General features: G+C 41.8%; 2 protein-coding genes across 2 annotated transcripts in view; one reads left to right on the forward strand and one right to left on the reverse strand.

The window, feature by feature from the left end:
- tars3 (threonyl-tRNA synthetase 3) overlaps positions 1 to 1,124 on the reverse strand; it is an 11,728-nt gene extending 10,604 nt beyond the window's left edge. Inside the window, exon 1 of the mRNA XM_035682416.1 lies at positions 801 to 1,124. Within this exon, the coding sequence (XP_035538309.1) occupies positions 801 to 1,124 (324 nt within the window). The remainder of the gene's footprint in view (positions 1 to 800) is intronic.
- Positions 1,125 to 1,728: 604 nt separating this feature from the next.
- On the forward strand, positions 1,729 to 15,703 carry ulk3 (unc-51 like kinase 3; the record flags this gene model as incomplete). The annotated part of the gene is given in 17 exon segments (XM_035682417.1): positions 1,729 to 1,865; positions 2,301 to 2,445; positions 2,745 to 2,885; positions 3,013 to 3,133; positions 3,458 to 3,553; positions 3,865 to 4,008; positions 4,455 to 4,537; positions 5,775 to 5,930; positions 6,159 to 6,264; positions 6,406 to 6,446; positions 6,623 to 6,725; positions 7,306 to 7,370; positions 7,765 to 7,843; positions 10,344 to 10,384; positions 12,787 to 12,834; positions 13,048 to 13,111; positions 15,021 to 15,703. Coding segments are annotated over 16 exon segments (1,410 nt in total). The 5' UTR covers positions 1,729 to 1,865; positions 2,301 to 2,340.

Raw genomic sequence — 15,703 nt, forward strand, 5'->3', positions numbered from 1 at the left:
ATCAGGATGGAACAAAGCCGTCACTTTCATTCATTGGATAAAAATTATAATCTTTTGTATTTCTCCTTTGTTGTAGAGCAGTCTGAGTTTCTTGTAGAAAGGTGCTATACACATAAAGTAATTATTATTATATTTCTCTCCGTAGGGCCTGGGGAACCTTTCACATTCTTGAGACTTTGAGTTTTATCCCTTCTGTTTGTTTCTGTAGTGTCAGTGCAGTATCAGACTATGAGCTAAATCACATCCATTGGGGCCACAGCTGCTACTGCTGCTGGAAACAGGAGCCATCAGATTGTTTCATCGTTTTGTGCTGGTTTTAATGTCACACAGTGATGAAAAGGACGAAAGAAGACAATACAGGACAACAGTACAGACGGGCTGCTCAGACTTCAGCTCTACCAGCCAATTGTGAAAATTACGCAGCGGTTTTGCGCACAGCTGCTTTGATCCCTGCTCTGGGATCCCGGAACCGCCAACAGTATTTACAACAGTGCTCAGGGACCTGGTCCAGTCAGGCTCCTGGTCCAGTCAGGCTCCGTCGCCATGGACACAGCAGCGCCAAGCGGACTGAGCCCGGCATCACCCGTCTGGACCCCACCGGCAGCTCCCTGTGAGCACTATCGGTCCGTAATGGCACAAGTACGCAGAGAACTTGGGGCAGCTATTTCTGGATGTGGGTTGGTACAGACGGTCACTGAGCTCTACCGGACGGAGGCCCGCTCCTCGTGCAGCACTACCCCCCCACCATATTACAAATGGAGCCATTTGAACTGGGAAGCATTTACTGCCCCAGTCTTTACCTTGGTGTCTGCTCGGCTGTTCGTCTGCTGCACTTTGCTGCTGTTTGTTTCCGGAGCTTTGCCTCTCTTCACTCCTTCTTGCCTCTTGCCCTCCAGCTCCAGCTCTGCCCGCAGACCCCGCCGGAGGTGCAGCAGTCGGTACCTGAGCTTCTCGTTCTCGGTCCGCAGGCTCTCCAGCTCTGGGGAGACCTCCGCGACACCGGCGGCACCCACACCTCCACCTCCACCTCGGCTCAAACCATCGCGGAGAGAGGAGATTTCCTTGGTGAGGAGCTGGATTTGCTCCTCCTGGGCTGCCAAACGTGCAGCCAGGCACTCCGCCATCTTTAAATGACCACCACAGCCACAATGACAGCTGACTTCCGGTGAGGGTTTTTAAAATAAAACTGATATCCGAGCAGCCACAATAAGAGCCTTATTTTAAATACACAACAACCACCTATAGTACAGCAGATAGACAATAGAAGAAAACAGTCAATAGAAGAAAAACAATTGATAGGAAAAAATAAAAAGTACACAGTGTAATAAATGATTTGAATTAATCAATCATTTTATATGTATCAAATATTATTTGGGTCTTGTTGCTTTTTTAATATTATTGATCAGAATCAGAAATACTTTATTGCTCCCTGGGGGTACATTTAAAAAAAAATGGTGCAATTGGACCATTTTATTTTGGAAATTTGCCAAAAAGTGTAAACAGTTGAATTAGAAAGTTAACATTTATGTCCATTCATTTATTTTCAAAATAAATGAAAGTATCACTACCTAAAGCATTTAAAGAGGTAATAACATTTGACTTCTGCGTTTTTTCTTTATGATATATATAATATAATATATATATATATATATTAGATAGATGTTTTAAATGTACATAGTAATGGTTTACACACTGATATTTGGTGGAGAACCTGTTTCCTCCTGTGAGTTGCAGTAACGGAGGACCGACGCTAGGTGGCGCTCACATATTCTCTGATACATGTTGATGTCAACTGATCCCTGCAGTGCGACCAGTATGTAAACACTGACTGTTCATCCAGGAGCTGAGGGTTTGGTAGCTCACAGGCAAGTGTCAACTATTTGCATATGTGTTTATAAAAGGTGAATGAAGGCGGAGAGGTGTAACTCCTTCAGGTTTATTTCTGACTAACATTACAGTACTTGTATGCACGCTAACTTAGCTAACTGTACGTAACTTTACATTATAGCAAGTGCTAACGTTAGCTACAACTTGTAGCTCACTCCCAAACGGATGTACACCAAAACCAGTTTGCTTGTTTATCAGGAAGACACTTTAACATAGGAATAAGACCTTTAATTAGCCTGTCGGAAATTCGGGATGTATTCAGGGTGCATAAAGCGACAGTACACTTTGGATTTTAACATCAGAGTAAGATCTGCAGCTTCTAGAGAAAGACATGCTGCAGTCAACTGTTTGAATGTTTGACAGACACAGTGGTGAAATAACAACGCGTTTAAAACAGTGGTCTTACATTGCAGCTCAGGCCTGCAGAGGAAGTTTGATGTTGCTGTCGTCAGCATGGCTTCGACCTCCAGCTTTGCTCCACCAAAACTGTCTGACTTCATCCTCACGGAGCGACTGGGGAGCGGTACCTATGCTACAGTTTACAAAGCCTACAGAAAGGTGAGCTTGTGCAGGAGTCAGGGGAAACCTCACACAAGTCTAAACATCGCCACAACTTTCATGTTTGTGTTGGAGTTCAAGGTGTAACTCAGGTCAGCTGACTTTGACTTTGACTATTCTTATTAAACTATGATATTTGTGAAACATATTATCCATTATAAGAAGTGTTTTCTATACTCCAACTCCAGTGTTTTGCTGGTGAAAGTGAAAGTGAAAGTTGGAGTTCAGTTCTTTATTATATATATATAGAAGCTGTAAGTAGAGCGCTGCAGGAGGTACTCAGCCTTTGTACATTGCAGGGGGACAGTCGAGAGGTGGTGGCAGTGAAGGTGGTTGGAAAGAAGACTCTAAACAGGGCATCTACAGAAAACCTGCTCACAGAGATTGAAATCCTCAAGACTATGCGTCACCCTCATATAGTCCAGCTAAAAGACTTTCAGGTAAGTCCATTTATAGCTTCGAGATTTGTGGTAGCTTATGTAAGGGATGTATAGTGAATAGAAGAAAATACAAAATGAAACTTTGAAACTCTTTCCCGGAGTGTCTTAATTTATTCTCTTTCATCAGTGGGATGCTGAGAATATTTATTTGATCCTGGAGTGGTGTTCCGGTGGAGATCTCTCCCGCTTCATTCGCAGCCGCAGGATTTTACCTGAGAGGGTGGCCCGGCGCTTCCTGCAACAGATGGGTGAGTCATTGCCAGACCCGGGTTGCAAATAAATGGTCTGGTTTATTCTTACTTTACATCAGCATTGGTTCCATGTCAACAGCTTCACACCGGTTTTATTTATCCATTATTATTCTTTCTTCTTTTTTTAATCTAGTTTTGACACTTTTTTTCATACATGTGTTATATTGTTTGGAAAAACTGGTAGAGCTCACTGTTGTGGTAGAATTAAAATATATATCCTTTATTTAGTGCAAGTTTATGCTCAGTGCAAACGTTAGGACTGCATGCTGTGGGCTCTGTGTTTCTCTCATTGTGTTTTTATATGTGTATCCGAACAAACAGCCTGTGCCCTCCAGTTTCTTCATGAGCGAAACATCTCACACCTGGACTTGAAACCCCAGAATATTCTGCTCAGCGGCTCTGTCCTCAAACTAGCAGGTGATCTCATGCTCGCAGTCAAACAATCAAGTGAACACATTGATTCGCATGTGAGTGAGATCTTTTCAGCAATTCAGCAAAACACACCAGGAAAACTGAATCCTTGTCGTGCTATTGGGCCGATGTGTCTGCAGAGCAAGAAAGTTAACTTTTTTGCTTCACAGGCCACATTTGCTTTGCATGTTGTATTACCAACATATCAAGGGTTCGTAATCTGTGCTTAAATTTATGGCTTCAGACTGTTTACGGAGCATTGTTCTGCTGGAATCTTTCACAGTGAACATGTTGTTTATGCTGTGATTTGCTCTCAGATTTTGGCTTTGCCCAGTACATGTCACCATGGGATGAGCAGAGTGCCCTGCGAGGTTCTCCTCTTTACATGGCTCCTGAGATGGTGTGCCGCCGCCAGTATGACTCCAGGGTAGATCTCTGGTCAGTAGGAGTCATTCTTTATGGTGAGTACTTTGTTTTCACCTTTTCATCTCTATTGAATGCAAAATAACATGAGTTATGTGCTGTGTAGCGTGATTCCCCCTCAATGATAAATTCTAACGTCTCAACATCATTTCTTTTTCAAAAATAAACGGCTTATCAGTTGACTAGTTCTTCAAGCTTGAATGCACACTGAGTAGGTCACAAACAATATTGTGCCATTAATCATCAAATGGCAGCCGAGTTTGCTCCCTTTTTAGTGGGGTACAGTAATTACACAATAGTACAATAGCACACTACAGTAATTGCACTGTGTGGAGTGACAGTGTACATAATGGGAGGGGTCAGTCATGTAAGCCAAATAGAGTGTCATGTAATTTACAGTCTGTTGCCTATGAATTTCTCACTAAAGACCATTGATGTAAATACTCTGTAATTTGTAATTATAACATTGTTTATGTGCATGTAGAGGCACTATTTGGGAGAGCACCATTTGCATCAAGGTCATACACTGAATTGGAGGAGAAGATCCGGAGTAACCAACCTATTGAGGTAAGTAATACCTAAGCAATAAGCAATAAACAAGTTCCTCATTAGTGAATTGCTGGACTGAGAGAGTCGGCAATCCTGCTTAAAAATACAAATGACTCACAGCTCGCACTAGCGCTCTAAAATAGGGTTACATAGTTGTCATTCGATGGATGCACATCTTGAGCATACCATTCTGTTGTGTCTAGAATAACTGAAACTTGGAAAGCAGCAGTACTTATTTTTAGACGGGTTGCTTTTTAAGGAAAAGATGTCAGTTTGCCACTTCAATCATCCACATATAACATTACTACGCACCATTGCATCACCTGATGATAATAAAAGAACTTGAAAAATATTTATTGGCACCTCTGTCAAGTCACCTCTGTTTGCATATTATCCTTGTAAGTTTTTAATGCTCAAACTGAATAAAAAACAAAATGCAAGGATAAAAAAAACATTAAATAGACATAAATGTATGTCCAACACCACTGCTGTCCTCTGTAGAAAGCAGTATGTTTCTAAATGTTTTACTGTTTATTTTATTTACGGTTTATTAAAAAACACATTACTGCTGAGTATTTTCTCACTGTATTTGTGATTGTTCACCTGTAAACCACTAGATGGCATACTTTCACTCATATACCCATGTCCTACTCAGGAATCACTAGCAGTGGAGGTGCTCAGCTAAATCAAAGCTCATCTAAAATTTAAATGAATGTTTGTAAACAGGCCCATATGATATATTGAATTATGACCTGAAGAAACACAAACTTGTAATATTTCATCAGTAAAGTCAGTCTATTTAATGATATATGTGTGTAAAAACAGGATAATAGATATGGTTTCAAATGCTAATTAGATTAGAGTTTTGTATAGAGTTTACTATGTTGAAATGAAACACTAACTAATTGCTGACACCTTAAAGTCATAGTTGTGTCTCTGCCCTGAAATGCTCGCTGCATACAGGAACCAAATGTTAATTACCGCAACCCAGGACAATTAAGGATAACAGTACTTTTAATGATGGAGGGCTTTCAAAACACTTGAATTCTTGTTTCAAACATTAGGCTTGAGCTCAATGGCAGCATTAGCACATGGTCCATTACCCTGGGATTCACATAGAGAGTTTTAAGGTCATCTTTTGATAAAAAGTAGTGATGTGAGACTAGAAGGTCTCTGGCAACAATCTGCTGTCCTTTTCCCTTGGATTGTCCTGTGGATCGAGTGTAACATAATAAGGTCGTGTTTTGTGCATCAGCTCCCTCCTGGGGCCAGGGTATCCAAGGACTGCAGAGACCTTCTGTTGCGGCTGCTAGAGAGAAATCCAGATGCCCGGATCACCTTTGCAGAGTTCTTCACCCACCCTTTTGTGGATTTGGAGCACATGCCGAGTGTAGAGAGCCTAGTGAAAGCGGTGAGAGAATAAGAAGAAAGGGGAAGTATGCGCCGGCATGTGTGTGTCTACTCTTGATGACCGTGAATAATGTGTGTGTGATTGACTGAGCACATGTGTTGGTAGGTTTGTGCTCATGCCTGCCCCACTTGTGCCTTCACGCATGACTCTACATGCATACATGCATAAGCACTGGCGAGTTGTAGTAGTTTGCATTCAGTGATGCCATTTCCTGTTTCCCCTTTCCAGAAAGAGCTGGTCGTGCAGGCCGTTCAGAAGGACCAGGAAGGGGAAAGGTCCGCTGCTCTCTCTCTGTACTGCAGTGCCCTTGAGCACTTTGTCCCCGCTATTCACTGTAAGAGCAACAACCACTCTCATATCCTGTCCGTGGCTTAAGGCCGACAACAATGCACCGCCTTTGTTGCACCACAATAAACTGGCAAAGTAAACGCACTAAATGTAAAACCAAAACGTCTCTTCTCTCCCCCCTCTCCAGACGAGACAGACCGGCAACGTAAAGACGCCCTCAGGCAGAAGGTAGGTTAAATTACATTTAGATTACTTTCTATTTTCAATTGGTCTTTTTTTGGTTACACTCCAGTGGTTTTCACTTGGACTGAATACTCCTCTATGAATACCATATGGTGTGGATGGAGAGCATATGGCGTGGTTGACATGATTAAGTTGAGTCAATGTAAGAGGACTTCCCGCAGGTCAGCCAGTATGTGTCCAGAGCCGAGGAACTGAAAGCCCTGGTGGCCTCAGACAACAGACTGAGCTTTGAGGAGGCCCGGACCTCCAGGGATATCCTCCGAGGTAATGAACACAGCTCGGTGCAGAGGCAGGGCCACTGTATGTCTAGTCAGCAGCTGTATGACAGGGCACCTTGAGTAATGCAATGTGTGTTTTTGTACTCGGATTTAATAAAATAAATGAAATTGAACATTAAATTATGGGGGTTCAGTATTTTTTCCCCCTGTATGATTATTATTCTTGTAAGTACATACGTCTCCAGAAATGGGATATTTTGGTCATGGAAATTTGCGTTAAACTTCTGTATACAAGGAAGCAATTGACCTGATCTACATCCTCTTAAATTAGTCTTGTGAGCAAAATGAAATGTTTCTTTTCTCCTGCGTCAGAGGTCAGAGATCAGCCACAGAATGACAGTTCTAAGTCTCTTAGGGATTTTATGTTTTGCTCAGGAACACTAGGCTCTATTACCCCTCAAATAAATATTATGAAATTTTAAGTATCTCAAGTCTACAATACGAGTCTTAAGATACTGCAGGGGATGCACCGATTACTTATTGCATATTTTCTAGTAGAATGCATTGATGGTGCATTTAGACAGTAGGACTCAAAGTAGTGTTTTTTTGTTTTCTTTCTACTCCAGAAATGTCTCGAGACCAACCACGACTGCTGGCTGCTCTGCAGATGGCCTCTGCTGCCATTGCTAAGGTTAGAAGGGGGTACTGCTGGATGGTGCCACTGCTATAGAGATACACACAAAAGCAGGGTGAAGCAGAAGTAATACAGCAGAAAAAAACAAACCAGCAGGGAACAAACCAATCCCCTTTCATCTTTCATAGGTTGCCTTCCAAACCACATCTTTTAAGATCACTGGTGAACCAAAAACATCTATTTTGCGGTTTTGCTCGTCTGACCATGTTAGCTGCACAGACTTCTTTATATTTGTGTGTTTCTGCTGTTTACACCCTCAAAATTAGAAGTGAACAATGATGAATAAGCACATTTTGCCATGCTAACAGACTACACTATGTAAGTACCAGGGTGGCCCAAGTGTCTCTGTAGTTGGATATAAAGCAACGTTTTTCCTTATTTCCCATTAAAGGAGGAGAGTGGATTGGATGATCATGAGGTTCTGGATGTGTACCAACAGTGCCTGGGAGAACTTCTGTTGGCGCTAGCAGGTAGATAAACTCCTTTCTTTCCATACAAGATGGCTTTATGCAATTATCCTGTCCTTCACTGCTGTTGGCTACTGAGCCACTCCACTGGAGCCTAAGGTTTAAAGAGGCCCTATTGTGCTTTTGCTTAGTTTCTGTCATAAGTATTGATATAGTAGGTATAGTGTGATATATAGTATATAGTTAGTGAGCGGTCACGTAGGAGTATATGCCTACACCTCACATTATATTATTAATTATATACATATAGGTAAGGTACCCTAATAAAAGCGCGGGTATATATTAATAGTGATTTGTAATGAGGGCAATGTATGTACAAATACCCCTGTGAGCAAAAAGCTCAGAATTCATGTTTCCAACGTCTTTTTCTACTTGTCACAGATTTCTTTATATGGTTATCTGCTCCAGGCAGAGTATGGCTGAGCATGCCTATGTAGTACAGGGACCCGGTTAGTCTGTCTGAGTTATCCAACTGCTGCTACTGCTCAGGAGTGCTTCAGGTTTTTGTTTGTTTTTACCTGCTGTGGTTGTAAAGGAAAGCTACATATTTTCTGTTTTTCCTCTGATGTCCTGCGGCTTCTCTGACTCAACTCTCAGGGATTTACGGAGTTTACTGATGGACATTTACTTGTAACTATTAACTAACCGCTAACTGCTGCTAACAGACTGGGAGCTTGAGGCAGTGGTGCTCCCGGTGGTCCAAAGCTCCTGTACTAGAGATGTAACAAATAAACACCAGCTAAGTGCACTGCTAACCAGCTAACAGCAGCAGCTAGTTACTGGCTAAAGTGGCTGACCCTGTCATGCTGTTAAGAGGACGCAGCGATGTTGACAAGAAGTGGGTGCAGCCTCTCAGCAGGCTTTCACAGGTTGGCCAGTCAGAAGAAAGTGGGCTTTTAGGGACGGGGGGGGGCTTAAAGAGATGGTTTGTTTCAGACAGAAGATGAACTGAGAGGCTGCATGAAGGCCAATATAAGACAAATACGGATGTTTGAGTGAATTATGCAAAGCTACTGTCAGATGATGAATAATGCATAATAGCCCTCCTTTAAGTGCCTTGCTCAAGGACACCCTGGCAGTAGTTGGTGACTGAGGATGAATTTTAAATCATACTGTTCCACATCTAATGACTTCTTATGCATTCAGAGACATCACCTCAGCCACTGGGAGCTGTGTCTGTTTGCACACATTTGGCATTAGAGAAACAGAATAAGTCCTTTTGAAAGGCAGATGGGTATAAGGGCACTTAAAGTGATCTAGAGAGCAGACACAATGAGCAGACTGAGAGAAAATCATTCATTTCGAGTAGAGGGTACAGCGAGAATCTGAGACGGGTCGAGAAGTGGCTGAACCAAGATGATGATACTCGAGGGAAAGGCTGGGGAAGAGAGACAAAAAATTACTTGGAGAGACACTTCAAGAGAGACTTAACTGGAAACAGAGAGACTTTGAGAAAGATGGATATTAAAAAAAACTGAAAGTCTCAAAGGGTGGAAAATAACTTTGAGAAAGTGATTTAGAAAGAGTTCAAGACAGCTGACGGAGAGAAAGACAGAGTGAAGAAATAGACTGAGAGAGACTGGGACACTTAATAAGCGACAGACAGACAAACCGACAGAGGAACTACAGAAGAGACTCCAGTGACTCTCTCTGTGGCCTGGCGTCCATTAGGACCGGCTCATGAGCTCATCTGGAAGATCGGCCTAATGGAAGAGGTGGGATAGAGTGATCCAGATGTGGCTTTGAGCCGGGATGAGACCCAGTGCCAGCACCCTGTGTGTGGTATATGAGAGCCCTGCCATCTGCTTCCCATTCAGACAGCACACTTCACTTCTTTGTGTCATTACACACTAGAAACAAATAAAAATGATTATCTCTCTAATAAAAATCCATCCAATGTTACTGAAAGTTAAAAGACTTGTTGACTTGATTTGATAGATTTTAGATGTTAAACTTATTGCCTGATGTAGCTAAAGAAATAGTTTACAAAAGCTAATTACATTTTTACGTGTGTTCTATAAGCAGAACCTGGTTTTGTCAGTAGATCAATAATATATGATACACTAAACTAAACTAAACTGATCCTATGCCATCCTAACCAGCCTCTCTCTCCAGTGTCAGGGAGCCTCGTTGTGTGGCGCAGCATATACCACCAGGAAGATTGTGGGGAGAAAACATTGGTTCTTTGTTTGGCTAAGGGCTCTTTGTTGCACAGCTTCCCAACATGCCTTGCCACCAGAGAGCTCTCCTCCTCCTTCTCCCCTCTTTCTTCCCTCTCTGTCACTCTCCCCTCCAGGATGACAGACTGTGAAAACACTGGCCTACATTAGAACCATTTCCACTCTTGAGCCCCCAGTCTACACGCTTGCGAAATCCAATCTAGTAGTTGACCTCTTCTTGAACAAACAAGGTGATTAGGTAGTGGACTCTCTTTTTCCTTCCTCTCCTCATTATTCTCTGTATCTTTTTTTTTCTCTCTCTCTCTCTCTCTCGGGGGAGCCAGCCGAACCCCAGGGCCGCAGGAGAGAGCTGCTGCACAGCGAGGTGAGTAGGCGAGAATGGGCTCCTGGTTGAGTGGTCACGGTAGACTATCTGGACTATCTGTCATCTCCACAACGGGCCCTCCGCTGATCACCTAGCACAGTGGACGCTCCATCACATGACCCACAAGCCTTTTTTCTGCAGTCACATGTACATGTTTTTTGTGGTGATGGCCAAATAACGTAATCCATCATCTATATTACTGTTACATACACATAGATCACTGTCCACTTTATAATTGGACACTTAAAGCAGCCACAATACATTATATATCAACAATGGATCACACGTAGTGACAAACAGAGAATTATCACCCAACTCTGCAGTTCTACTCAGCTTGAAGCTTTACAATGTCTGTCAGCTCATTGGATTGATTTTATGCCCCACACCTTTACTGTTTTGGTTCACTCTTACAGCTCTCATTGGCGTTTTTTTCTGCCACATGAGCGTTACAAACTGACTGTTAGCTTCTTGCCCAGCAGAAAACATCAGACAGACAAAGTTAGCAGTTAGTTGGTGAACATAGCGGAGCATTTACAAGCTAAAAAGCCAAATATTAACCTAATTACCTCATAAGACCTTTCCTGTAGAATACATACATGCTTTCGGCCGCAAAGTCGAACATACTTTAACTAACTTTCGGGAATCAAGACCCTGAATATTTGCATCGATATTGCACAGACTGCCATTAATGATCCAAACTCTTAACTCCTGTTTTTGTGCATTGTTTAGCTAGCAACTAAGCCAACAGCAGACAACAGTATTTCACCAACAAACCCCAGACTGGGGAAGGAGGTTTGAGTGGGCCTCATAGACCTCCCTATTTGAAGTTTTATGGGTGCTTGTCTTAAGTAAATTCAGATGCGGCTGTAATAATCTAACACAGCATTAGAGAGGCGGGGGCGGGGGATTCGATCGAAAGCATGTGTGTATGTGAGAACCAAAAAGAGCCAACACATGCTGCCACGACTGGCCTCCATGTGCGTTCGTATCTACTGTAGAGCACACTTTAGCCTTTCAAAGCTGTAATTCAATATCCTGGCTTCTCACTGGTGAACCACAGCTTTGATCTATCCAGTGTATGTTTATATAATGTCATTATGACTGAACATACGTGAGGTCATGTTGTCCTGTGAGCTGTGTCTCAGTATATGTACCTTAAATCTCTGCAAGTTATCAATACGTCCCATGGACCATCCTCATGTAGATTTCTTCCACATTTATTGTACTTTGTGATTAAAGGGATTGTGATTAAAGTGCTGTGGCTGCATAAGATTGGGGTCAGGGCTGAATCCTAAAAACTATGGTCAGAATGATTATTTACTGCAACAGATTGGTGTTTTAAAGTAAAATTATGGAAGCTATGAGTTTAGGTCTCCCATGATTATGACCCTTAGATGTTACTACAGTAATATCCAAGAGGGCTTACTTTATACCGTGACATAGTGGTGATACAACTAGGTATGAGGTGCAGCCAAGAACCTTCATGATCACCAGAGGAGTGATTACCACAGTAAAGAGCACCCTCAAGCATATGATGACAGCCGTTACTACTCGCACATGTGTGCCATATGAAACGTTTTCAAAAAATAACAAAAAGAGCAAGAAGCTGATCAGTTTAATGTGATTTTGACATGGAGTTTATTTCCCCGTACAGCTTAAAGTTATTGTGTTTCCTGCTGCACGAAGACGTGGCAGTTTTACAGTAAACAAAGCACGGGGGGGGGGTGTTGTTGAGTGGGACTCATAAATAAAAAGCCAAAAGCAATGAACGCTCTTTATATTTAATCTCCTGTCAATTCAAGAGCTTACTTACAAGTCTAAGAGCTATGCTATATGAAACGGTACTTAGGCTCAGCAGTGCTTTGAGCTAAATGATAATATCTACATGCTAACATGCTCACAGTGACAATGCTAACATGCTGATGTTGAACAGGTATAATACTTACCGTGTTCATCATCTTAGTTTAGCGTGTTGGCATGCTAACATTTGCTACTAAGCACTAACCACAAAGTACAGCTGAGCATCTGACAATTTTGACCTGATGATGGCAGTAGATGAAAAGTTAAGGATCATCAAATTTCACTGAAATCCATCCAATAGAGAGATTTCATTAAAAACCAACCTAGAAAATGTTAACCTGCTTGTGGCACCAGAGGAAAGGTTGAGGGATCATCAAAGTTAACCAGGAATGCCTGTACATTATGTCATAACAATCCACCCAGTAGTTGAGATATGAGATATATCAGTCTGGACCAAAACTGTGGACCAACCAACCAACATGTTGCCATACCTAGAGCCACACCGCAAACATGGCTAAAAAGCATTAGTAGTGAACCCATTTACATGAGCAAACGCTTGTGTTGAACGTGTAAATTGTATTTACATTTTTGTCCTTCCCCAGATTAAAAGCCTCATGAGCAGAGCTGAATACATCAAAAAGAATATCAAGGTAAGCAGGAATTCCTTCCAAGGATTCGACATATCTTCAGACCGTATGAGTAAAGTTGCCACTGAGAACACATAATATGTTTGTTTTCAGACTTTCTTTTGAAGTCTACTAAATTATATAAAAGATAGTTAAATCATCTAAAACCCTTTTAGTCCGTATATCTGATTTTAATGCCTACTTTCTGTTTGTTTGGTGTGTGTGTTTATTCTTCAGATGCAGGAGACTCAGAGGGACGTGTCTCTGGATCGAGAACCTCTTGCAGACTCTGTCAGAAGCTGTGAGTTTCCCTGCTGGCGTTGTATAAACTGCTCCTCTGGTCACGAGAGTGTGTTTTTTTTGAGAATCTTGTTGCAGCCATGCTGATAAGTGACTGTGGAGGTTTTAGTTCGGGAAAGGGGTGTGAGGAATGGTGGCCTAAAGATGTAATGAAATGTCCTTTCATTAAAGGTTTTTCCACTAGTAAAATATGAGCCATTCTCTTGCTGCCCTGGCCACCCCGCAGGACTGTCTGGCTCTTTGATTTCATTTCAGTGCAGCCCTGGGCCGCTGTGTCCTCTGCCCTCTTGTAAAGCCTACCTTGTGAAAGTGAGATTTGGTGCTAGCAAAGAGTTGCCCTCCTAACACACAAACACCATAAATAGCGACAGCACACACATATAAACTTCATTCCTTAAATGTTCTCGCATGTAAATGTGCTTTATATATATTTTAAGAATCATAATGGAATCCAAACAACAATATAAAAAGCAGTGTATTATTAAATTCCACATTTAATATACTGGAACTTCCCTATCTGGACACTGTATAAACAAACTAGTAAATTATATAAAAGGCGCTGTATTATTAATATATGTTACATTTTAATATACTTGAACTTCCCTAGCTGTAACCTACAGCCTAATTCCCAGTATTTTCTGGGCTGAGCTCCTAGATGGATAGTGGATACCTAAAGCCTAGACAATATCCTGTTCTCAGCAAGAAATTCCTGGGGAATTATGAATAAAAAAAAAATGGGGATGGGGGAAGGGCACCAATGACTCTAGAGTCCGCTCAAGTTTCATGAAGAACGTAGCTTCTTATTCTCTTATTCTGCTCCTGTTATTTTAATAAAACCACACCACAGTCAGCCGTAATAGCTGGCTCTGATCCAACAGCAGCTGTACAAGAGAGGGTCGCAGAAACGCCCAAGTCTGTCTGGTGACTTTAGACTGCACCAAAACAAGCAGCAAAGAACCATCACAGTCTAACCCTCACACAATTTACATTTTAGATGTTATGCTGCATGCAGTGTGTTTCAGTGGCCCCCTTACAATGTGGCCCCCTTACAATGTCCCCCCTGAAGTCTGGAGAACTAAACCCTCACAGACTTAGATTTACACCACCTGTATGATTAGTGTACTTAGACAGGGCAAGGACTCAAAATTCTAGACAGGCATTTCCATGGCAAGGCTCATACTTCATATAAAGATTAATTATATTTTTTGTATATGTTGTAATGCTGTGCATTTTAAGTAATCTGTTCGTATGTTCATAAAGGTATAATCTTTCTGTATGTTTTAAAGATATTTTTTGGCCAAAGTAATCATACTACGAACTCTTTATATCCTGTATGCTTACCTTCTGTGGTCATTAACAGCAATCATCACATTTTTGTGACAGTCCTTCAAAATCAACGAACCATGGTTAAATAAGAGGTCCAGCTACTGTCACCCCAATGTTCACAAAGTTGTTGGCTTGCCAGCCATATTTATACTTAAAATGTTAAAATGTCAACTGTTCAAATGGTATTAAACAGAAAAATCTGTGTTTGAAGTAGAAGTTGACAAGATAGGTTGAAAGAAAACGTCAATTTAAATCATTTTTTCACATAATCTGCACCATGAAGCTAGAAATTATCATTGATTTCTGGTATTTAACAATGTTGAGAATGTTTAGTACAAGGATTAGTTTTCCTTTGGACATAAAAGCATCTAAAACTAATTGGGAAAATATAATTCTGTGTAATCCTGAAGGCAGCTACAGACAGGCCATCCTTGTGAATGACTGATGTGGTTACTGATCCCATGGAGTCACCTTTATTAGCTAGCTTTATTATTTGAAATACAGTGGGAGACTTAAAATGGGAAATGTGTCGTAATCTTGAAAAAGTGAAACCTAACACACATCAATCATTTCTGTTTTCTCAGCTTGCTGTCTGCAGTAAGCTTGACGGCCACCGTGGGAACTGGCTGGGACGCCCCACAGAGCATCAGACTGCCTGTCAGTGTTCAGGTTGGACGCGAATGCCTTCACCTGACCAGGTTTCTGTCACGGCCAAATCAAACCTGCATCACACCTCACTCTAACCAACTCAGAACGCTGTCCGGGTGGGATATTACAGTTGCCAGCCAAATGTGGCCAATGTTTGGGTTGTTGTTGGAAAGTTGATGAATTCGCAGGCTGAGGACTTGTGTTTAATATTTTTGAGGGGAAAAAAAAACTTTGGCTGGTCAATTACTGAAAATAGCTGTTGAATTTTTGATCTGCACACTGGTGAATGTGAAAGTTAGTTCCCTGCTCCTTACACTGTGTTGTTGCACTGCTTAGACTGAAATCCCTCCTCCTGACACACCATTGATATGTAAATGCCGGACAGCTTGTATGACAATGCCACACTGTCATGGTAAACGAGTTAAACCGAGACTGTTGCATGTATTGTGCTGCCAAACATTCAACACTATTTGCAACACACCAACAAACTGGGAAACCTGAAAATACAATCAGATGGGAGCTGTGACGTTAAGAAGCATCACATCAGTTTTGAACTGTAGTATTAAGCATATTATGTCGAGGACTGTGCAAACATGCACATACTCCCTCGCACCCCCCC

This window comes from Morone saxatilis, unplaced genomic scaffold (assembly GCF_004916995.1).
Source record: "Morone saxatilis isolate NCDOM2014 unplaced genomic scaffold, NCSU_SB_2.0 Contig11, whole genome shotgun sequence".
Lineage (NCBI taxonomy): Eukaryota > Metazoa > Chordata > Actinopteri > Moronidae > Morone > Morone saxatilis.